Source organism: Planococcus citri, chromosome 4 (genome assembly GCF_950023065.1).
Source record: "Planococcus citri chromosome 4, ihPlaCitr1.1, whole genome shotgun sequence".
In the NCBI taxonomy this organism is placed as follows: Eukaryota; Metazoa; Arthropoda; class Insecta; order Hemiptera; family Pseudococcidae; genus Planococcus; species Planococcus citri.
Window position 1 is genome coordinate 57,511,301 of NC_088680.1, and position 22,224 is coordinate 57,533,524.

General features: G+C 31.7%; 3 protein-coding genes and 1 long non-coding RNA gene across 6 annotated transcripts; 3 read left to right on the forward strand and 1 right to left on the reverse strand.

The window, feature by feature from the left end:
* Positions 1-1,414: 1,414 nt before the first annotated feature.
* Marf (Mitochondrial assembly regulatory factor) lies at positions 1,415-6,027 on the forward strand. Of its 3 annotated transcripts, none has more exons than XM_065360450.1 (15): positions 1,415-1,594; positions 2,014-2,256; positions 2,335-2,461; positions 2,541-2,703; positions 2,779-3,009; positions 3,086-3,193; positions 3,337-3,357; positions 3,608-3,761; positions 3,838-3,976; positions 4,045-4,222; positions 4,293-4,500; positions 4,559-4,785; positions 4,854-5,021; positions 5,093-5,289; positions 5,363-6,027. In XM_065360450.1, the coding sequence occupies exons 2-15, from the start codon at positions 2,046-2,048 to the stop codon at positions 5,565-5,567; spliced, it is 2,337 nt and encodes a 778-aa protein (XP_065216522.1). In that variant the 5' UTR covers positions 1,415-1,594; positions 2,014-2,045; the 3' UTR covers positions 5,568-6,027. The 3 variants fall into 3 exon arrangements, with proteins under 3 accessions (XP_065216522.1, XP_065216524.1, XP_065216523.1); XM_065360451.1 differs by lacking the exon at positions 1,415-1,594 and adding an exon at positions 1,729-1,873; XM_065360452.1 differs by lacking the exon at positions 3,337-3,357 and having other exon boundaries at positions 1,416-1,594.
* Positions 6,028-6,231: 204 nt separating this feature from the next.
* Positions 6,232-9,362, reverse strand: LOC135845510 (uncharacterized). Its single transcript, XM_065364100.1, has 6 exons — positions 9,188-9,362; positions 8,327-8,983; positions 8,085-8,239; positions 7,277-7,985; positions 6,633-7,212; positions 6,232-6,564 (listed from the first exon to the last, which is right to left on the reverse strand). Exons 2-5 carry the CDS (start codon positions 8,327-8,329, stop codon positions 7,132-7,134), a joined length of 948 nt encoding a protein of 315 aa, XP_065220172.1. The 5' UTR covers positions 8,330-8,983; positions 9,188-9,362; the 3' UTR covers positions 6,232-6,564; positions 6,633-7,131.
* A 1,184-nt stretch (positions 9,363-10,546) lies between these two features.
* On the forward strand, positions 10,547-12,229 carry LOC135845515 (uncharacterized). The gene is made up of 3 exons (XR_010558766.1): positions 10,547-10,706; positions 11,240-11,345; positions 11,707-12,229. It is a non-coding gene; the product is annotated as an uncharacterized LOC135845515 (long non-coding RNA).
* A 924-nt stretch (positions 12,230-13,153) lies between these two features.
* LOC135845505 (cytochrome P450 4C1-like) lies at positions 13,154-20,499 on the forward strand. Its single transcript, XM_065364094.1, has 12 exons — positions 13,154-13,521; positions 13,610-13,716; positions 13,898-13,988; positions 16,782-16,964; positions 17,225-17,294; positions 17,374-17,500; positions 17,703-17,763; positions 17,858-17,973; positions 18,466-18,534; positions 18,618-18,786; positions 18,880-19,059; positions 19,351-20,499. The coding sequence occupies exons 1-12, from the start codon at positions 13,338-13,340 to the stop codon at positions 19,506-19,508; spliced, it is 1,515 nt and encodes a 504-aa protein (XP_065220166.1). The 5' UTR covers positions 13,154-13,337; the 3' UTR covers positions 19,509-20,499.
* The last annotated feature ends 1,725 nt before the right edge of the window (positions 20,500-22,224 follow it).

The following is a 22,224-nucleotide window of genomic DNA, read 5'->3' on the forward strand; positions in this document are numbered from 1 at the left end:
TTCATTGCGTCGAAAATATAAACTCTTAGTAAGTGTTTTGATATGCTTCATTATCACACTAAGCTTTCGAAAAACTTGCAAAAAGCATTAAAATTTCCTATGCAGTTGAAAGCGGAAAAGTTACAACAAGAAAGGTAAATCAGTGGAAATGATGGATAATAGATTTTTGAAAATTTTATGAGCGAAGTGTTTCTTATAAGTATATTCGAGCGATTCTTTCAACTTTTCTTGGATGCGGATAATATCGTTGCCATGGTAACGATAAAATATGAAATTAAACAGAACGCGGTGTACTGTTTAGAAATTCAAATGTTATTTGATTATTTAATTATAAATTTTCGATGATTTCGTAAAAATTTCGTCGCTGAGAAAGTGATGCGTGTGCTTATTGCTTGCAAGAGTTTAATTATATAAAAATCATTCGAATTATTTAATTCGTTCTTTGAAAGAATCTAAAAGTGAATAGGTAGTTGTAGATACGAGAGTCTTCGTTTACAACTTTCATTTGTGAGAAGAACCGTCAAATTGAAGGAAATATCTTCCTTTTATACTTATTTATGAAGTAAACAATTACTTACTATTAATTCATAAAAACCGAATGAATTTACTCACCTTCCTATTTATAATTTTTATACATATTATGTTGTAATAATAGAACTTTATTTTCTCTCTGATCAACTGAACCATGATACCTATTACCTATCCTTATTCAACAAGAGTTATCACGTTATCACTCCTTAATCGCCATGGTTATAGGTCAAGTAAGTACTTAATTAAGCAATAAAATCAATTAGAAAATGGATCATCATCATTCATCAATTACTTGAATCATGTGTTTTGTTCTACAAAACCGACTCAATAATCTACATTGATTGACCTAGGTCAATATTATCAAAAACTTTTTTTCAGTTAGAAATTTCACAAAAACGTGTAGATTCAGGCTTTTTCAAAAAATTATTATAATTACAAACACCTTTTTAGTTTATGATCTCAATTTCACTCTTTGTAAGAAAATGTCGAGTCGTCGCAATACATTAAAATAAAAAAATAAAATGTATTGCATTCATTAAATTAAATTGTAGGTACATTTTTCATTGAAAATTATTTTCAAGAAAATTAATCAACCGAAAAAAGTGCACAGCGATTCTCAGCCTAAAAAAATATGTCTCATCATCCAATTCATTACCAGTTAATTAATTATCTACCTAATTGATAATGATTAATTAATATGTATTGAAGAATCATCAAAATTATTGAGAAAATAATTCATTCAATTTGAAATTTGAAAAATTTTGAAGGTATTTCAGCATTTCTGTTTTAGCAACATTGATTTACAATGTTACCTACTTAAATAACCTACTTTTCTGAAAAACACGCTAAACACGCCTTATCAAAAAGAACATGAAAAAAAAATTGAAATTCGAGGAAATTCGCATCCACTTGCGCTAGCTTGCGCATTATTTTCCTTTCGAGATGAAAATAGAGTTTAATTTTTAGAAAATAGTGATATTGTAAATTATATTTTTCAATTAACTTTTTGATAACGCTTATTTTAGTTACTAATTTACATCGTTACATGATTAAAACCGAAGGAGTAAGTTTCCTCTTTGTATTTTACTACGTTCAATTTTTTCAATGGAATGAACTTGTAACCTTCGCCCTTCATTTAAAATTTCATCAACAGTGTTTTGTTTTGCTTCTTTGGGTGTTATTTCTTCAAAATTGAATCACGAAAATCATTTCAAAGAATCTGAAATATTTATTCGTTCGAAAAGTTTCTGATGCAATATTCCAGCCACCTCATTGATATCATAATGAGATGAAAAAATTTAAAAATTCACGTTCTCTGAGAACCAATTGATCTTGTATTTGGGTAAATTATAAGTTCATTCAGATATCTAGTTGCCAACGCTTATTTTACCTCGAAATGAGCCATCAAGCACCCAAATAGATACTCAATTATCTACGTTATAGCTTATTTATCATTTATAATTTTTTGATTTCTGTTCGCAGCTTGTTTATTTTATGCTTTGAATTTTCATCGTATGGCTGCTTATATCAATCGCACCATTTCTATGATATCTACTGACTCTGGCTCTGCTCATTCGCGAGGACCGATATTTCCTGCTAATGGAGATAATAGACATTATAGAGAATCTTCTCCTCTGCAGATATTCGTCAAAGCCAAGAAGAAGATAAATGATATATTTTCCGAAATCAACGTCTACGTTCAGGATTCAACTAAATATGTCAACAGTGAGTTATATTCTGATGAAACACTTCTGTTGTGTTTTCTATTATCGAAACGTTTCTCGAAACTCATTTTTTTTACAGCTATTCAAAGTAATAAAACTTTAATCCAAGATGAAGAAGCGAAAAAAATCAACGATTATGTCAATAAGGTCAAAGGTATTCGGGAGGTATTGGCCAGGGATCACATGAAAGTAGCCTTTTTTGGAAGGTAATTCAATCGTTCATTTATTTTATATGTATTTCAATCATCATTGAACTCGCGTCTGATTACTTTCGTTGTTTTGTAGAACGAGTAGTGGTAAAAGTACCGTAATCAATGCTATGTTGAGGGATAAAATTTTACCCAGCGGTATCGGTCACACGACTAATTGTTTTGTACAAGTTGAGGGCTCTGAAAATGGAGAAGCATATTTGATAACCGAAGCAAATAGTGAAAAGCAAAACGTGATGGTAAGATACTACATATTTTATCATCTATAATTCACCTTGATTTTTTTGTATATTTATCTGTTTGTATTTCAACAGTCGGTTGGCAAACTGGCACACGCTTTGTGTGATGAAAAACTGCAAGAAAGTCAACTAGTTCGTATATTTTGGCCGCGAGATAAATGTTCTCTTTTGCGCGATGATGTCGTTCTGGTCGATTCTCCTGGAGTTGACATCACTCCTAATTTAGACGAATGGATCGAGAAGCATTGTTTGGATGCCGATGTATTTGTTCTGGTCGCTCATGCTCAGTCTACTCTGATGATCACTGTAATTACTTCTAACTTTCATTTCGCATATGTATTTTTATTGGAATATTTTTCGTCATACGTTGTTATTTTTACAGGAAAAAAGTTTCTTTCACAAAGTCTCCCAAAGATTATCCAAGCCGAATATATTCTTATTAAATAATCACTGGGATACGTCAGCGTCGGAGCCCGAATACTTAGATCAAGTGAGCAATTAAATTCCATCGTTAATAATTATACATTTCATCAAATATTAGAACTACCTTTGAGTGCTTGGCCGTTACAAAATACTAGTACCTTGATTCCCTTCTTTAATATTTTATATTATTTTTTATAATATTTCATTAAGGACGCTAACGAGCAACACAGGGTAAGTTTCAGCATTAAATAAGGTAGCATTACAGGCTTCTGAGTACGCACAATCGCCTCTTAATTGCTGTCACGTTGAAAATCGCTTAACCTAAGTGATACGATGCTCAGCTTGGAGCGAAAGCTACCGAGAGAGAGCTTAAAGCCTTCGATAATGTTGCTCGATTTTCATCTGTTCTTTATAGCGTCCTCAATTTCTCGTTCGTATTTTATTTTCAAGTTTAGAAATTAATTACGTGTTTTTAATTTAGGCTCGTGTTCAGCATACCGAAAGAGCTATTGATTTTTTGGTCGAAGAATTGAAAGTTTGTAGTCAAAAAGAAGCTGCCGAGAGAGTATTCTTCATATCAGCCAGAGAATGTCTGCAAGCCAGATGTAAAGAGGCTCAAGGGCAATCAATACAAAGTAAGATTTATCTCGAGGAATATAATTTGTAGTGAACCTACGTTAAAAATTATTATTATAATTTTTTTTTTTGAAGATGGAGCCTTGGCTGAAGGTTTTCCCGCGAGATATTTCGAATTTCAAGACTTCGAAAGGAAATTCGAAGAATGTATTTCCAAATCGGCTGTGAAGACAAAATTCGAGCAGCACGTTCAACGAGGGAAAGTAATCGCTAAGTAAGTACTTAAGTTTTGTAAAATTGGTGAATTTCATTTCTATATTTCAATTTGAATTTGTTCCACAGTGATATGCGTGTGACTATGGATACACTTTACGAAAGAGCCCAAAAACTGAAATCCGATAAAAATGAAAGCAAGAAAGAAACTTACGAAAAGTTGAACTACACCGAACAAAAACTTTTATTGCTAACTCAACAAATGAAAGAGAAAATCCAACAAATGGTCAGCGAAACTGAGGAAAAGGTAAACCTATTTTTTTCATATTCGGTTTACTCTTCGATGATTTTTCACTTCACGTTCCGTACGTTGACAGGTGAAAAAAGCACTGAGTGAAGAAATTAGAAGACTGTCTGTGTTAGTAGAAGAATTCAACGCACCGTTCCATTCCGATGCGCTAGTGCTGAACGTTTACAAACGAGAGTTACACGCTCACGTTGAATCTGGTTTAGGAAGTAATCTCAGAGCCCGTTTATCGAACGCATTAGCCATGAATATCGAAAGCAGCCAACGTGAAATGACCGGTAAATGTTTCAATCGATCATCTTCGAGTTACTCGGATACTAATTATCTCTTTTTCAGAACACATGTCCACGTTATTACCGGCGGATAGACGTCAACAGACGTTGGGCATTTTGGCTCGAAGACAACCGTTTGAAATATTGTACAGATTGAATTGCGATAATCTATGCGCCGATTTCCAGGAAGATTTGGAGTTTAGATTCTCTTGGGGTGTTACGTCGCTGATTTCGAGATTTGTGCAAGGCAATTCTCGTCATCAAATGTCGTTGAAAAATTACGTAAATCAGGTACAAATATCGGCCTACAATTCGCAGCATTGTTTCTGTAGAAAATTCTAATTTCGGTTTAATCGTAGATTCCGCCTACTCCTCCATCATCTGATGAATTGTGGTATTCTCAAGAACATGTAGTTTATCCAAATACGCCGAGATCAGAAGACTGGTTGAGTGGGTTAGCATCACGAATAGCTTTAGCTTCTGTTACCTCGCAGGGTACTATCGGTGGTCTTCTAGTATCCGGATTTGTAAGTAGAATGTTCTCAGATCGTTGTACTAAATTCGCTACAAGTTACAATAATCATTCTATATTTTGCAGATGTTGAAAACCATCGGTTGGCGTGTGGTATTAGTTACCGGTGCGATATACGGAAGCATGTATTTATACGAATGGATCACATGGACCAATAAAGCTAAAGAGAAAGCATTTAAAAGACAGTACGTCGATCATGCTACGAAAAAACTTCGTTTAATCGTTGATTTAACATCGGCCAACTGCAGTCATCAAGTTCAACAGTATGTTTTTCATAATTTACTTTCTATAATAATCATTCGCGTGCAATTAATACGTGTTTGTATCTTTTTCCAGGGAATTATCCAGCACTTTCGCCCGACTATGTCAACTAATCGATCAAGCTACTAGTGATATGGCATCAACGATGAAAGAATTAGAAAAAGAAATACAACTATTAGAATCGGCAGCCAACTCTGCCAAAGTTCTACGTAATAAATCTGATTATCTAGCAAAAGAATTAGATATGTTCGAAGAAACATATTTACGAATGTACAATTGAAAATTTTATCTTGTTGAGACGAGCTCGAGTCATTAACCTATTATGTTGTTTTAGTCGTTATAGTTGTCTTGTTTTTTAACGATTATTTTTCAAGTTTTCTTTTCCTGTTTAGGATTTTTATTTCGTCGATTTACTATGGCAGTTTTTCGCTGGTTTTAAAATATCTACGCGTTTGTCTATTCGGTTTTTGTGGATACCAGTTTTTATACATACATTTTGAAGTATTTTTATCGTAGCTTTATCCTTCTCAATTTTAATAGTTTCGCTGGCCGTTTTAAATGATTTTCTAGAATATTTATCTGAAAATGAATTTTAGTCTAGTAATTTATTAGCTATACCTACTCAGAAGTGCACGGAAATGTGTTTTATTTAATTCGACTTGTACATCAAAAAGGTTTTTTTTCGATTGTTAAGTAAGTTTTAGCTTTTTTGTTTCGCAAATAAACACAGTTTTCCAGTATTGTGTAGTTGTGGTTTATTTTGTTTTGTGTTTTAAGAAGAAATTTAAATGAACAAATTTTCAAAGTTGAGATCACTTCTTCTAAGGCAAAGGTTGTAAACCTGAACTATTTCCCAATAATTTCAATTCATTTCAGCGTTGATTTTAAAACAATTTTTGCAAAATAAATGACCTACTGAAGGCATAAATAATGAACTACATAAATACACAGCAAAACAAAACAGATGGGTATATTATAAAAACGTCAACAAACAGTACAAAATAAGATCAACATGAAAATAGATTCAAAATAGAACATTTAAGACACTTCTCGTAACGGTTCGCCAATTTCTTCGATATGTTCTTGTACATTTTTCAAATCAGAAGCAATAATGCATAAACTATCAATTTCTTTCGTAAGTAGTTCTCTTTCCGAAATCATATCTTCCTTCACTTTCAGTATCTTATCAATTAACTGAAACGACTTAGGATTAAAGCTATCGGATTTGGGATTCGAATCAGTTGAACTTGAAACGCAAATAATTTTGTTGACTGCATCTGAAATTAGTGGAAATATAAAACAAAATTGTAACGAATGACGAGACAATTATCGAAGAAAACTCTACCTGAATACAGAGGATCTTGTTCAGGAACTGAAAGATCTTCACATATTTGTTTCCCAGAAATTAATTTGGGTTCTGGTGGCAATTCTGTCGGTTTTTTGAACATTTTTACAAACGATAACTCATTAAATATTTTAATAAATCAATTAAAAAGAAGAAAAAATCGGCCGTGTTTTTTTTTCAAGTCCTAATCACTTTGCATTTCTCTTATCAAATATTTTTTTTAATTTTTAAAGTCACAATGTTACCAATTGAGGAGAAACAAATTTCTTTTTTCATCGTGTTGATATAATTTTTGTTCAAGTAGAAAGAGTTGCCTAAATGCATTAAAAAAGGCATCGATTTCTTGAAAATAAAAAAATACACATTCTAAACCGGATCATTTTCAATCTGCTTTTATTATTCATCAGTAATAATATCTAGATATAATGATAATAATGACAATAAATAACATTTTTTACAACTATAATGCTTGAAAAATGAAAATCCCATCCATGTAGCTCTAATGAACCATCACGTTACCAGTGACAGAGCCAAAATTACGAAATAGACTTGAAAATCCTTTCTCTTCGGTGAATTTAACCTGCAAAACAGTAACTTTATAATTTCAACAAAAAAAATTCAAATTTTTCAAAATAAAACCTTACCGGTATAAACTGACCAACAGTATCAAAAATGAATAATCCAGCAATTATGGTAAATAGGTAACTCGAAATTCCAGCCAGAAAAGAATTAATCATCAAACACAAATCCCAAACGTATTGAAAAAATTTTTCGAAATTATTTCCTACAGCACGAACGATAAATCTTCCTCGTGAAATTTTGGTATCTCTTTCAGTTCTCCGATCTTCTACCCTATCCATTCTAGAATCTACCCGCCTCGATGATAGAACTCGATTTTGTCGACGAAACAGCTGCATGTCTCTTTCGATTCTAAAATAATCTCGCTCAATGCGATCAAATTTTCGACTTCTTTCCATATTTCGAAATTCTTCCCTATACAAATTTCTTCCATCGAAACGAGTCCGCTCGAAAGAATCAACTGGTGATTTTTTCAAACGATATCGGAAATTTTCGGATACTCGTTCTCGTCTTTTTGATTCGGGAGAAGCGAATACTCTTCTCACACGATGAATTTCAAATTGTCTTCGATCAGTATCGAAATTTCGGGAACGTATTTGTTCAAGTAGTCGACTTCGAGCGAAACTGTCATCAATTTGAATATCTTTTTCGCGAAAATAGGATCGCAGATTTAGGTTCAAAGTGTTTCTAGGAAAATTAAATATACGAGAATCGTCTCTTTCGTAAATCACATTGCGTTGAATTTCACGATCGACTCTTGTGTTATTTGATTGCCTAGATTTGAAAAAAAAAATTATCAATATTTTTACTCACATATCCAAAAAAAAAAAAAAAAAATGAAGCTCAAAAACCATTATAGGAGTAATGTCTTACTTTAACGTATCCGAATCAGAATATAGTGGATTTGAAGCAATGCGAAGATTACTTAAACGATCAAATCTATCATTTATTGAACCATTAAATCCGTTTATCCAAACCAAAGCCAATAAAATTGAAATCGCACCGAAAATGAATTTTATACCAACAGCCTGAACAAAAAATAACTTTAAAAAATGAAAAATTCTTTATTACATTCAAACCAAAAAAACAGATCTTTAGTTGTCGACTATTATTACCATTTAAACAAGAAAATTTCAAGCACCAAGTTGTACAAAAGGATACGATCTCAAGTCACCACAAATTTACACAAGATGTTAAAAGTTTAAACTAAAAATTTTAAGGAAAACTCCGGCTTATAAATAGCAAATCTTAGACCCGAACAACGTAAAATATCGCTTTGTTTTTCAATCGAAAAAAATCACCCACCATGAATCAAATTGTTTATCTTCAAAAACCAAGTATTTTACACTTTGCTCAATTACCTGTAAATGATTTATCTCCAGTATAGCAAGGATATAACTATATTCGTGTAGGAACTAGGTGAAATAGAAAAAAAAACTCACGCAATATTACATATTTTATTGCGTTACAAGACGTTTCGAAAAAAAAATAAAAAGTTTACAAAATCGGTAGATAAATAAACGAAATGCATTAAAAGTAACATACGAATAGAAAAAATTACGCCGATGGCCTGGGATGAGGAACATATCCTATTCTATCTTGTATTATTTCTTGTCTACCTCTTTGAGAAATTATGAGGGTTGAACTCGCTGCTACAGCTGCTTTTTCTTTTTTTATCTCAGCGTCTCGAACATCGGTATATTCAGATATATCGTCCAATTTCAATTCGATTCTGGTTGGGTTTCGACGAAGCATTGTAAATCACGTTTGACCTAAGACAGAAATGATGGCGAACATAAATACATGGTAGAGATATGAGAAAAATTCATCTTTTGTAACAAAGAAATAAAAATATTTGAGTCCATCGTGACATGCAAGCGCAGAAAACAGAGAACGGAAAACACCGCTTGAGACGTTGATTGAACGAGTAATTCTGTAAGTTATGGAAGAGAATGAATTTCAAGAGTGAAACTTACCGTTTTCTAATGAAATAAAGATAAATTCATCAAATTTTACAGAAAATAAAGGGAACGAAGCAAAAATACTCAAATTCAATGCGAGACAAGAGGAACGTTTACAAAATTCATAAATAATTATGATAAAAATGATAAGCAGCAAAACACGAGCAGTGTTGCCTAAAAATTTAATGTTATATTCTCGAGATTTTTTTTCATTTTTTAAAAACTTTCGTAGTTACGATTGTCAATTTTCTCTGATATTGATATAATAAATTTCAATGAATATTTCTGCGGATATAGAATTATTTTTCCTCAAGTGATTAATTTCTAAACCTTAACCTTAGCATTAGCAAAACCACTCATCATCAAACAATAACAAATTAATCCTTCGTAAGATCAAGGATTCACAATCGTAGTCTTTTTTCTCTTGTCAGTGGTTAAAATATTATGTCGAGTGGAGAAACTTAATAAACTATAAGTCAAGTTCAACTCTTAACAAAATTATTATGAAATATTTATAAGTACGTAGGTAACTTACTAACATACTAACTAATCAAAACTATGCCATGATTATGATTATTATTTTGCGTTAATTTGATACATAAACCTTCATTGACACAGGTCATTTAATTTCTGAGACCTATATTTATTATAAATATACAAAGTGCTTAATTATGTAATGAACGCATCAATTATACGTGCTTGCAATGCAACGTGACTGAAGAAAACGGAAGAATAATACAAATAAAGAGAACAGGAAGATGAAAGAGCAAACGAAGGACAAGAAAATTAAAAGACTGTTGGATAAAGGATTAGACAAATAGTAACTATAGGTACCTTACCTACGAAACAAAAAACGACGTCAACAATTTTTCCTTCATCATTGGAAAATTAATAAGTACTTTACTTACCTAGGTATTCGTTGAGTTTTATTTTTTAGAAAAAATCTGATCATATTTATTTCTTGTAAAATTCTGTCATTTCCTTGTTAATAAATAGGTACTTATTGAAAAATATTCTGTTCATCTGAGTCATCTAAGATGAATAAAAATAACAAGTTCATGTTGTATACATATATTGCAGATTCGTGCTGGAAATGGCGAAACAGTGTCTGGATTTAAAAAATCATCAAAATTTCGTAAAATAAGTAAAAAAAAAACGGAATAGGTACTTCGAGCATTTTTTTTTTTTGAGATAGGTCGAATTTCGAAGTACCTACCTATATGTACCTTTACCTACTACCAACCAATTTTTAGTTGTTGTTCTCTTTTTGGTACCTACTGTATTCATGGAGTTCAAAGCAGTAGGTATAGCCTACTCCTGCCAATTTTACAGAAATTTCTTCGATTTTAGTTTTGCAAAACAAGCTCGAGAAGAGTTAAGTAAGACCCTACATGCTTTCAGCTGTCTACATACTTATCTCATCTCATTCTGACAGCTATCACAATAAAAAATCTCGCATTTGTAAATTAATCACGTCGCACAGCTGGATTAGAAGTGACGAAGAATTCATAATTACACCTGCGATGAATTGATGGTATGTAGTTTTCTAAGTATTTTTACTGTAGGTAATCTATTACATAGAATATTACATATACTCAGTATATACAGACAGAAGCATTAATCATGAATTCATCATTAACAAAAATGTTTGAACTTTCATCGTAGGTAGGTAAACATTGAAATGTGGAAATGAAATGATAAATACTGAGGTAATTTTATAAATAACGAATTTTAACCCATTTTAAATCCAAACATAAACGATGTTGTCGTCATTCGCTAGCTCAAATTTTTTATTTTGAGGGGGTGTACTTTACCTATATATTTGAGGGCATCCTGTATATACATAATTTTGTTATTTTCGAATGCAAAATAAAAAATGTATCGAATTAAAAAAAAAAACTCAACTTGGGTAGGTGTAGGTACCTAAAACAGGAAATTAACTTATAATAATAGGTTTCGGATACTTACACTCTTTGATGAACTCTCAGAACAGAATCGCAGTGTGCCCGTGATTTTGTATTCAACATTGATATAAATATCTGACTACATTATGTTGATTCTTTTCAGTCTGCATAAGTATATCTGTATTTGCTTCGAAACGAATGGACCTATTATGCATCATGAGATAGACCTGTATAGAAGATGTTACCTGATTGTACGATCAATGAACCAGGTAAAGATACTTAATTTTTTTGTCATGTTAATTAGGTACTCAAAGTGAAGTATTAACATTCGCAACTTTTCCTTGAAAGGAAAAATAGTAGGAAATACCCTTGATTAATTACAAAAACGTATGTACCTATCAGACTTTAACATGACAATAAACCCTTTCACCATACCCACCCTTGAGCATTCCAAGTTCAAAAATTTTTCCAGTACTTACCAGATCTTGAAAGAAACAAATCTCATTTAACATTATCATAGCGTAGTAAATAAATGCTTACCTATAATGATTAATTTTTTATTTTTCCGCGTGTGTGTTTAAGTTTATATGTTTATACAATACGTTCGGTGACTTTTGTTTCAATTTCAAGTGCATTTATACCAGCAGATGTGGCAATAAGATGCGTAAAAAATTGCAAAACTCGAGACTTCTTTCAATTTGTGGTATTGCTCTTGCGACATTGTATTGTTTACGTGCATTAGGTAGGTCGATAGAGTACTCATAGTATACAACACAGCTCACGATAATTGCTTCGAGACAAGTACATACAAATATAATTACAATACCTTGTAGTGGTAATTTTTCCTACATGTACGAGTACGTATTAGCAGCTATATATTAGATTCAACCACTTACCAATATCACACCAGTGATACAGGTATAATGTCCGGAATTTTAGCCAAACATTTGTTTTTATAACGTTTCGTCAAAAAAATAAAAATAAAATTACCGCCATCGATGTCTGCACTCCAGTCGTGCATTTAAAGGGCTGATTAGGTACTCGTTGTGGAGGTAATGACAATGAAATTATCGCACATTAATGTCACAGTGATGAGAATATAAAGTGTTGATAAATTTTAATCATCTCCTCTCATCAAATTACGAGTATACAAGGCTGCACAAAATTTCACGCTTTGCACACGAGGTAGGTATCTGTATTCTTGTCTATATACGGTCTCAAAAAAATTTAATGATTTAATTTTTTTCAAGTTGAAAATTTTCTTCTTTTTCTTAGCGTATTTTTACTTTTTTTTTTTTCAACACATCAAAAAATGACAAAACTGAAACTGAATGAAACTAAAATTGATGGAAGAAAAAGGGGGAAAACGAAATCTGAAATTAAAACCAAAATTAAGAAATGAAGACTGAAACTTTTATTTTTCAGTTTTTACAGCCCTGCGTTAAATTCAAAATTGAGTCAAATTTAAAAAAAAAAAAAAACGATCACACTACAGATACCTACTTTTTCGTCGTTTCTCTAGGTACATATATTTTCCGTAATGACCCTTAGTTGTAAGTTTTTCTTAAAAATCAATTTCTTGTGATTGAAAAATTGGACAAAAAATCAAATTTTTCATCACAAACGATCTACTTATATTCAGGAACTTCTTTACCTACTTCAGCTCAAAATACCTCAAGCACAAAACCAATCTTGGCAATATGAATGAAATGAGGAGATGAAAGAAGGCTCAAATAATTTGTACTCCAACTGGACATAATAAATTATAATTTTTAATTATATTCTGCGATTAATTTTTTTTTAATTTTAAACGTGCTTTCATGTCATTGCGCTGCGCTAAGTATAACAGATTATGTAGCAGCAATTGAAAAATTTTTTTAGCCCTTATTCGAACGAATAAAATACATAAGTACCTCTAGCTAGATATTCGCGGTACGATTAAATAACTGCGAAACGTTTTTTTTCAAGTTCTACCTTGTGTATTCATTGTTTTCCTGCTGATTACAACGTTACTCATTAAAATAGCTCCTCCTTGTTATCAACGGATACCTACCTACCACTTTGTGTGTATATTTTGATATAATATTTTTCAGAAGGCAATAGGTCACAAGTAGATTAGCTACCTATATTATTATAATACTTACCCACAATCATAAATGTGTACACATTCGCAACGTACCAAATCGAATCAACGTAACTAGTACTTATCATCAGTCACTCGATATCTTATTAATCTTTTTTTTTTTTTACATCGCATCAAAATGACAATTTTGGTTATTCTTTCGTTCGTAGTATTCGCAATTTTCCTATCGTTTGTGTTTTTCATGCTGGCATTCTATCATTGGAGATGGCCTTCGCACAGAAAACTATGCCGAAAATTGCCGGCTCCAAAAATGTTGAGTATATTCGGCATAGGACTCGATCTGATCGCCCTGAAGCATACAGGTGTTTTATTTTACATACCTATACTTATTGTGTCGTCGAATTTCGGTGCTAATTTTACAACGAGTTCGATTTCGGTTTTCGGTTTCAGAATTATTGAGTTATATTGGAAATTTATACAAGCAGCATGGACCTCTCGTTTACATCGAGTATGTAGGAGTTTCCAACGTATGGGTGAATGAACCGAGATATATTGAAGTAAGTGACTGAATTTTATTTTCAATTTTGGTGGTGTTTTTTTTTTACGTAAATTGTTGTGTTTTTTTTTTTACGTAAATTGTTGTGTTTTTTTTATGCTTCGGTAACTCAAAATAGGAAAACAAGTTTTAAAATTTTATTGCTATGCCTAATTTTTAAAACGTGAATATTGTTTCAACAGTTGATCCTTAATAATAGTCAACATATTAGCAAAGGAATGGAATACCTTGCTTTATTACCGTGGCTTTGCGAAGGTCTATTAACCAGCACAGGTAACTTGGAATTTTTCTCGTAACATACCGAACATACGTATTCGAAAATTTATCTAATTGAAAATTTTTAGTGAACTAAATTACGGACCTAAAGTACCTACTTATACAGAAAACGATATTTTCGTCCATGCAATATACGTAGGCTTTATCAATATTTTTTCTAAAAAAGAAAAAAAAATTATCGATTGGATATTGTTTCACAGATCATTAATTTAGTAGACAAAGTTTGCGTTATAAAATGTGGAAAGTACATAATGGTAAAAAATGAGAATGATTTATTCGAAAATAGATACCTACCTATGTACACTTAATGTGAAATTTAATGAACTATATAAAATATCAGTTCAACTCCTACACATTTTATTATATGGGTAAAAGGTATAACCATTTTTATAAAATACTCATTGTCTCGTTGATTGAGTTTCTTTTCCAAACTTTGAACAATATCGATAGAATTGTCACCACCAACAATTCATAAAATTCGAGAATAATTTCATATGTTTATGTTCTTACAAACAGGTCTGTTGATCGAGTCACAAATCAATGCAAAAAGCTCAAAATTTTGATCATAATATTTTTAAAAAAAACAAACAACAACATTCTTTTAGATTAAGGGTATTTTAAACTACCTAATAAATCAATTTTTCAGAAAAACGCGAACTATATTCTCCTTTTTGAGAAAATTTGAATCAAAATATTTTGAAAAAGAAACACCTCCCACTTTAATACCTATTGAAGGTCTCATTCTAAAAGATTAACTTATCCCAATAGCCCAGTCAAATAGCAGAAAAAAATAGGCGAACCCAAACATTATTGCGATCAAAGGTTTTTTTGGTGAATATTGTCTAGGGTGGTATGCTGAACAACATACTAAAAGTCCCCGCCCCTACCCCACGAGCTAACCCCCCCCTAAATCAGTTTTTCATCAAGAACTCCTGAAATATTGAATTTTGAGTAAAATGAGCCCAGTGATCATTTCATCTCCTCTCCAATACCTATCAAATGAGCTAACGACCAACTCCCTAGTCTCAAGGGGGGTGGCTACGACCCCTCAAAGTGACGTGATTTTAATAATTTTACATTTCATGACTTGGGACTTGTAACCTGTTTTAATTGATAAAATGAAGTCAAACTTGAGGAATGGGATTCTTTTGGAGCTAGAGTTGACCTCTGGAGTGGGGAGGGTCAAAGTTGAAAATTACAGAAAGGTCATTTTTTTGGAGGGGCGTAACATGACCCCAAATGGATGAATAGTGTCCAAAATCATACCATCGGACAGTATCCCATCTGTGATCAACATATCCAAATTTCAGCTTCCTAGGTCATCCCTACTCCTTTTAAGATGGAAAAAACCTAAAATAGGGGCAAAATAAGGGGATTTTCACCTTAATTCCGCTTTAAATGGGGTGGGGATGACCTAGGAAGCTGAAATTTGGATATGTTGATCACAGATGGGGTACTATCCGATGGTATGATTTTGGACCCTTTTCATCCATTTGGAGTCATGTTATGCCCCTCCAAAAAAATGACCTTTCTGTAATTTTCAACTTTGACCCTCCCCACTCCAGAGGTCGACTCTAGCTCCCAAAAGAATCCCATTCCCCAAGTTTGACTTCATAGTTCATTTTATCAATTGGAACAGGTTATAAGTCCCAAGTCATGAAATGTAAAATTATTAAAATCACGTCACTTTGAGGGGTCGTAGTGCCACTCCCCTTGAAGCTATGGAGTTGGTCGATAGCTCATTTGATAGATATTGGAGAGGAGATGAAATGATCACTGAGCTCATTTTACTCAAAATTCAATATTTCAGGAGTTCTTGACGAAAAACTGATGTGCGGGGGGCTTTGATTCACTGTGGGGGGTTAGCTCGTGGGGTAGGGGCGGGGACTTTTAGTATGTTGTTCAGCATACCACCCTAGACAATATGTATTTACCAAAAAAACCTTTGATCGCAATAATGTTTGGGTCAAATTGCATTTTGACTGGGCTACAAGAAAAATTCCTGCTCTAAATTCAATTTTAAGCACAATTTTTCAATTTTTTTTCTTACAATCTCTGCAGATTTTGCACCTTTTTGTTTGAGCTGCTTAATTTTTTTTGAAAACTCTAAGTACTTTGGTTCCCATGCTCTGGTAAAAAAAATGAACAAAATTGGTGAAAGATGGTCGAGGGAGTTCGCTAGTCAAATGAGGTAAAAATTTCAGGATTTGAAGTTCATCGTACCTAAGTATACTCCTTCCCCCTCCCATTAACCCCTTCGCTCTTCTCTCAAAAAGCACCAGATTGGATTCGTATTTTTGGAATTTTTTCTAAAACATAATTATTGAAGTCGAAAGCAAAAAATTGTTTTTCTTTCTCACTTTTTGTAAGTGTTCAAAATGTTTCTATCTCTCGGAATCGTTTAATTTTTAAAATAATGTAAGAGAAGTTGAGATTTGGAAATTCTTGAAATTCAATCAATCGATCAATATTTATTGTAGAAACCTAAATTCGAAATTTTTTTAAGTTTAGCCAATTTGAAAATATTCTTACTCCTTTTTAGAGAGGACCAACAAATTTTTCGTAAATATTCTATGGCAGGAAACTTACAAGGAAAGCATTTTTTTTATTCATTCGTTAAATTTTTGACGTTGAATGTATTCGATTTGAAATAAATATACCTACCTAATTTTAGGAATGTTCAAATAAGTATACTTAACCAAGTTTTTTTGAATAATTATTATCATTATAATATGGTATTTAAATATTAATTTTTAATTTTTTTAAAATCACTTTTCTCGTCTGAATCAGGGAGAAAATGGCACATGAGAAGGAAAATGTTGACTCCGACGTTTCATTTCAAAATCTTGGACAATTTTATTCCTATTTTCAACCGCAATGCTCAACTAATGACGGAAAAATTAGCTTCTACAAAAGGTTCGCCGGTTGATGTAGACTCCTATGTATCTCTTTGCACATTGGATGTTATTTGTGGTAAGTACAATACTTTAATTTTTCATTTCCAACATAAAAATAACGCTAGGATATTTCGGAATCGATCAATGAATCGGCCAGATTCCAATTTTGAAATTAATACTGGATATATTTCATAAAACATTTTTTTTTAAATCAAGAAAATAAATGAAAAAATCAAAAATAAATTGTCTAAAAACTTAGATATGAGAGCTTTCTTTGAAAAAATTGTTTTTCAATGAAAAAGAAAATGTATTACTCGAAATTTTTCGAATTTCTAGAAACTGCGATGGGTACTAGGATAGGCTTTCAAATGGGCGAAGCTTCAGACTACGTTGCTGCCATAAAAAAGTAAGTGTAAAAAAAATTGGTTTACACGAGTAAATTTTTCTTATGCTTACTTCGGAGGAACTATTTGTTTTGTAATTAGAGCTGGTGAAATAGTTCTCAGAAAAAGTCTAACTTTTTGGATGATCAATGATTTCTTCTTCTATATGAGTCCAGTGGGAAGAGAATATCGCAGAACAGTAAAATTGCTGCACGATTTTACAGAAAAAGTGAGTACTAAAGCACCTATGATAGGTATGTATTAATTCATCAACTTCTAGATAGTACGTTTTTTTTCGCTTTATAGTTGCTTCGAGATTTATTCAAAGGTTTTACTAATTTCATGCCAAACTCATCATCACTTTTTAATAATAGTGAATTAATATTTCTAAATAAAGAAACGAAATTTCGGGGTTTGTTAATTTGTTGCAGGTAATCAAAGAGCGAAAACTGACGTATCAACCAAACACACTCCAAGAAGAAACAGAATTTGGTTCGTAATCGCAAATTTTCATTTTTTAGTAAATTGTTTCCTTCCATATTACGAGTAGTCAAGTTTTCGAATAATTATATGTAATTAAATGCAGGTACTCTAAAACAAAGGAAATCATTTTTGGATTGCTTAATCGATATGCAACGTGAAAATCCTGACGAGATGAGCGATCTTGGAATAAGAGAAGAAGTAGACACGTTTATGTTCGAAGTAAATGATGCAATTATTTATTATTACCGAGTAAACTATAATGATATAAGACTATAGGTATCACAATTCACGCTATTTATGTACGTTACTAAGTGATCGAGTAATAAGATTACTTTTTAAGAATGTAGGTAATTAGGTAGGTATGCAACTATGCATGTCTATACTCTTTTATATGAAATTCATTCGAGCGTTCTAGTGTTTTGCATCGTGTATAATGAAGAACAAAACGTTTAAAATTTTAACCGTCCCTCTAAATTGCGTAATAAATACCTACATTTTATAAATTTAGGTCAATTATTCATCATTTTCGAATCGATAAAAATAAATTTTATTTTATCGTTAACCTCAACAAAGTACCTACCTATAATTTTTTTAATAGACTATACACGAGTTACCCTTATATATCTGGACTACAATGTGTTACAGATAGATAAATTTTGAAGGTTAGTATTATAATAATACTCGACGTATCAACGTAATATTTATTTTTAGGGTCAAGACACTACATCTGTTGCAATAACATGGGCTTTATTCATGATCGCTTGTCATGAAGACGTACAGGTATATTCATTTAAAATTCTTTACAACAGATATCCAAAGCTTTTTAACTTCTAAGTTTATGATTAATTTTATTCTAAAATTAGGAAAAATTGCACGAAGAAATTCAGCAAGTTTTTGGCGACAGTGATAGAGAAGCAACGTATCAAGATGTGCAACAATTAACCTATTTGGAAATGGTCATCAAGGAAAGCCTGCGACTTTACCCTAGTGTTCCTTATTTTTCACGATTACTCACTACAGATTTGAAAATAGGTTCGTAAAGATGAACAAAATTTAGAAGTAAAACTTTTATTCTGTGATGAAGCACAGACGAAAAATATTGAAGCATTTTTGAACCTTTTGCAGACGATTACGTAATACCTCGTACTACCAATGTAGCAGTTGTGCCTTATTTAGTGCACAGGAATCCGGAAATATATCCTGATCCGGAAAAATTCATACCGGAAAGGTTCCTTCCTCATTTAAGCAAGCAGAGACATCCATATGCATATATTCCTTTTAGTGCTGGATTTAGAAACTGTATTGGTAAGTAAAATATACGGTTAAGCTACGGAAATTGATTTTATGGAGAAACAAACCGGAGCAAAATATTGAGAAAAAAAATTTAACAAAGTAGATCATCTAAAAATTAAAAATTAAAGCTCACTCATGCATATCTGATGGGTATACATAATACATATTTCAATTCAGATTATAATTTTGTCAATTTATGCTAGTGTATGAGATGCTCCTTCAACTTCTTGATCCGGTTCTTCATTATTAATACAACCAACTAACTACGAACTATAAAATTTTAATCTTTTGAATATATTTCAGGTCAAAAGTTCGCAAATTTGGAAGAAAAAGTGGTAATCTCGACTGTATTACGAAAGTTCAAATTAAGTACAGATATGAGAAAAGAAGAAGTGGAAGTTCTACCGCATTTAATTTTGAGACCTCATCCAAAAATCAAGATAACCTTTACTGCGCATTGATGACAAATCAAAAGCTGATATATTTTTTTAGTCGAAATGGTTGCAATTAGTCAATTTTGATTTTGAGACACGCTGACGAGATTAATTTTTCATATCTGCTCTCCACAGGGATTTGAAATTTGAATGAAAGGTACCCAGCTCCTGAGTCACATCCTGTGATACTTACTATCAAAATTTAAGCCACTAGTTTCAAGTTAGGGGCCTGCAATAAAATGCATAAGCTGAAATTTTGAAACAATGAATTGCAGAAAAAATAATTAAACTGCTCGATTACACAAGTCAAAATAATTATTCTGCCCATCATTAAAATTGAAAGAGCTAAAAATGATTTTATTTTCAACAGCATGGTAATGCCAGAATTCACATTTTTTTCAAATTTAATGCAGGTAGGTAGGTATGTAGGTAGGTACCTAATACAATATTTTATGTATTATGTATTATGATTTGGAAATTGTTCGTTCATCAGGTGAATATTGAATTTTTGATAAAATTCTAGATTTACCATAAGTTTAAAAATTAAACCATTTCTAGCTGTTAGCTCCTTCAATTTTTATGATAGGCCAAAAATTGACATCTCATTTTTTAGTGTTTTTTAATTTGTACTGAATGTCTCAATAAAACTGGCAGTTTAAATTTTAGTGGTGTACGGTATACGTACTTCATCTGAACCACACTTCATTAACATCTCTGTAACAGTTCATGAGCTTCTCATAATTAGACCTACTATCTCATTACAATCGTGTTGATCATCTAATAATTATACTTAGTTCGGATACTTCGCTATACACTTAGTATTTCTTGTCAAAGCTGACAAATTTGTTAAAAATGGGGTGAAGTTTGTTTTTATCAGTTACCTACCTATACACTGTAATTATTATAAAACTGTAAATTTTTTTTTGAACATACTCTTAGCTATTCTCAACTTGCATTTACCTGAAATACCATTTTTGTGTTTTTTAATTTTTTAAATATACCATGACCTTATCTTAAAGTCTTGAAAATCAATTTTTCAGCAACATTAGATTGGTAGATGTAAAAACAAGCATGTTGTAAACACTTCAACAATTTCAAAGGTGGTACGTGCGCAAGAAAAATACAGAATCTGTTGAACTGCTGTTCACTTGTTAATACGTTTCATCATTTTATTGTGATTTTACTGTTCAAAATTTTCATTTTGTTATTTTTAATGAGTTTACAAAGTATATACTCTGCTAACATGTTTAGATTTTAAAAAAAATCTCATCAAAACTTGAAAAACATGTTAACAGTTTCCCTAAGGGAAAAAAATGATACTTTTTTTTCATTTTTGGAATTCTTTGTCATTCAAAGATCCTTTTTTATTCCTCATTCTGAGATGTTAAAATTTTGAAGAGATTGTAAATTATTGTAGTACGTAGAAAAAAGTTTTCTTCGCGAGGATCACATTTTGATTTACAATAATCTGGAGAATTCCTAACAAGTTGTATACTTTTTATCGCAATAATGTTTACCTTTGTAATTTAAATTTCACTTTTTAAAAAAAATTAATGCATTTTCACCATTTCTAGCATAAATCAACCTCCTTCCATTCTTGATGCAGCAACTTATCTTCAACGTATGTTCTCAAGTTTGCCGAACCCTCATTTCAAAGGAGTAAAATCTGCAGAACGTGTTTCTGACCTCTAAACAAGAGTAGGTCAAGGTATTTGAAATTACATACTCATACAAATTTTCATCTTTCAATTTTCAAATTACCTATCATAATCTTGGAAGTTGTGTGCGATTTCATCGTTTTGAAAAATCATTCATAATTCATCTCACATAATAAGTTTAAAAATTGCAAACTTTCAATTAAAAATATTCGAAATTGTCTTAACATCAATCTTAATCTTGATGACAAATTTGCAACCCTCCCCTTACCTAACCTCACCCAAGAGTGATTTCTCAGTTTTACCCTTCGAGACAATACCTATGTTATAAAAATGGGGTAACTTTACGATGTCGATATGGGTACTCGTATACCTAATTGTAAACAGATGTTTAACTTTCGTTTTTTTAGTATATTTTATACACTTTTTCGAGACTATATTCATACGTAACGTTGTTTTTATTGAATGTGTTTACATCATCTGAAAGTAGAGGTTTTAAGCTATCGTTTCGCTCGTGTTCAGAAATTATTTTACTTGAACCAGTTCTGAGTATAATGAAGTGTTTACAATTAGGCTGGCTTTATTTACAATTACCCGGTAAAATTATACCCACTTTGAAGTTTGAGCAGTTGAAAAACTTTATGCTCTACAATTTTGTTTCCTCGTAATTTTTTCTAAACGCTTGGTTTTCTTAAAAAATGAGTGTTCAGTCTGGTTTTCAAAAATTAACTGGGGTAATTTGTAAACACTCTTCAAAAAGATTTTTCACCCACTCATATTTTAAAATGACCTCAAAGTAGTAATTATTTTCAAACAGTTTTCGACTTGAAAACTATATTTTTACTGCTCTAAAAATCCGTTTTTTGAATTTTTCTCTAGCACTTTCTTATTACAAAATTTCCTCTCATATTACAGCTGATTTAATAAAAACTAATTGACTTCTAATTCTCTTTGTATTGAAGGAATAAAATAATTGAAGACTTGGACGTTCAAAAGACTAAAAAAAGGAAAAAGTTCATGTAGTGGAACGATTTTTTTAAGTAAGCTAAATGCCTTGTTCACAATTACCCCCTGTTTACAATAATCCA

What these genes read in the sequence shown, in the direction of transcription:
- LOC135845510 (XM_065364100.1), bottom strand. An exon ending in TCTGATTCGGATACGTTAAA is followed by an intron (nt 7,986 to 8,084) that starts GTAAGACATTAC and finishes TTTCAAATCTAG; the next exon opens with GCAATCAAATAACACAAGAG. An exon ending in CTGTTGGTCAGTTTATACCG is followed by an intron (nt 7,213 to 7,276) that starts GTAAGGTTTTAT and finishes ACTGTTTTGCAG; the next exon opens with GTTAAATTCACCGAAGAGAA.
- LOC135845505 (XM_065364094.1), top strand. Translation starts at nt 13,338, where the DNA reads ATGACAATTTTGGTTATTCTTTCGTTCGTAGTATTCGCAATTTTCCTA. An exon ending in TACGTTGCTGCCATAAAAAA is followed by an intron (nt 17,295 to 17,373) that starts GTAAGTGTAAAA and finishes TTTTGTAATTAG; the next exon opens with AGCTGGTGAAATAGTTCTCA. An exon ending in CTTGTCATGAAGACGTACAG is followed by an intron (nt 18,535 to 18,617) that starts GTATATTCATTT and finishes TTCTAAAATTAG; the next exon opens with GAAAAATTGCACGAAGAAAT.
- Marf (XM_065360450.1), top strand. Translation starts at nt 2,046, where the DNA reads ATGGCTGCTTATATCAATCGCACCATTTCTATGATATCTACTGACTCT. An exon ending in ACGCTAACGAGCAACACAGG is followed by an intron (nt 3,358 to 3,607) that starts GTAAGTTTCAGC and finishes TTTTTAATTTAG; the next exon opens with GCTCGTGTTCAGCATACCGA. An exon ending in TGCAGTCATCAAGTTCAACA is followed by an intron (nt 5,290 to 5,362) that starts GTATGTTTTTCA and finishes ATCTTTTTCCAG; the next exon opens with GGAATTATCCAGCACTTTCG.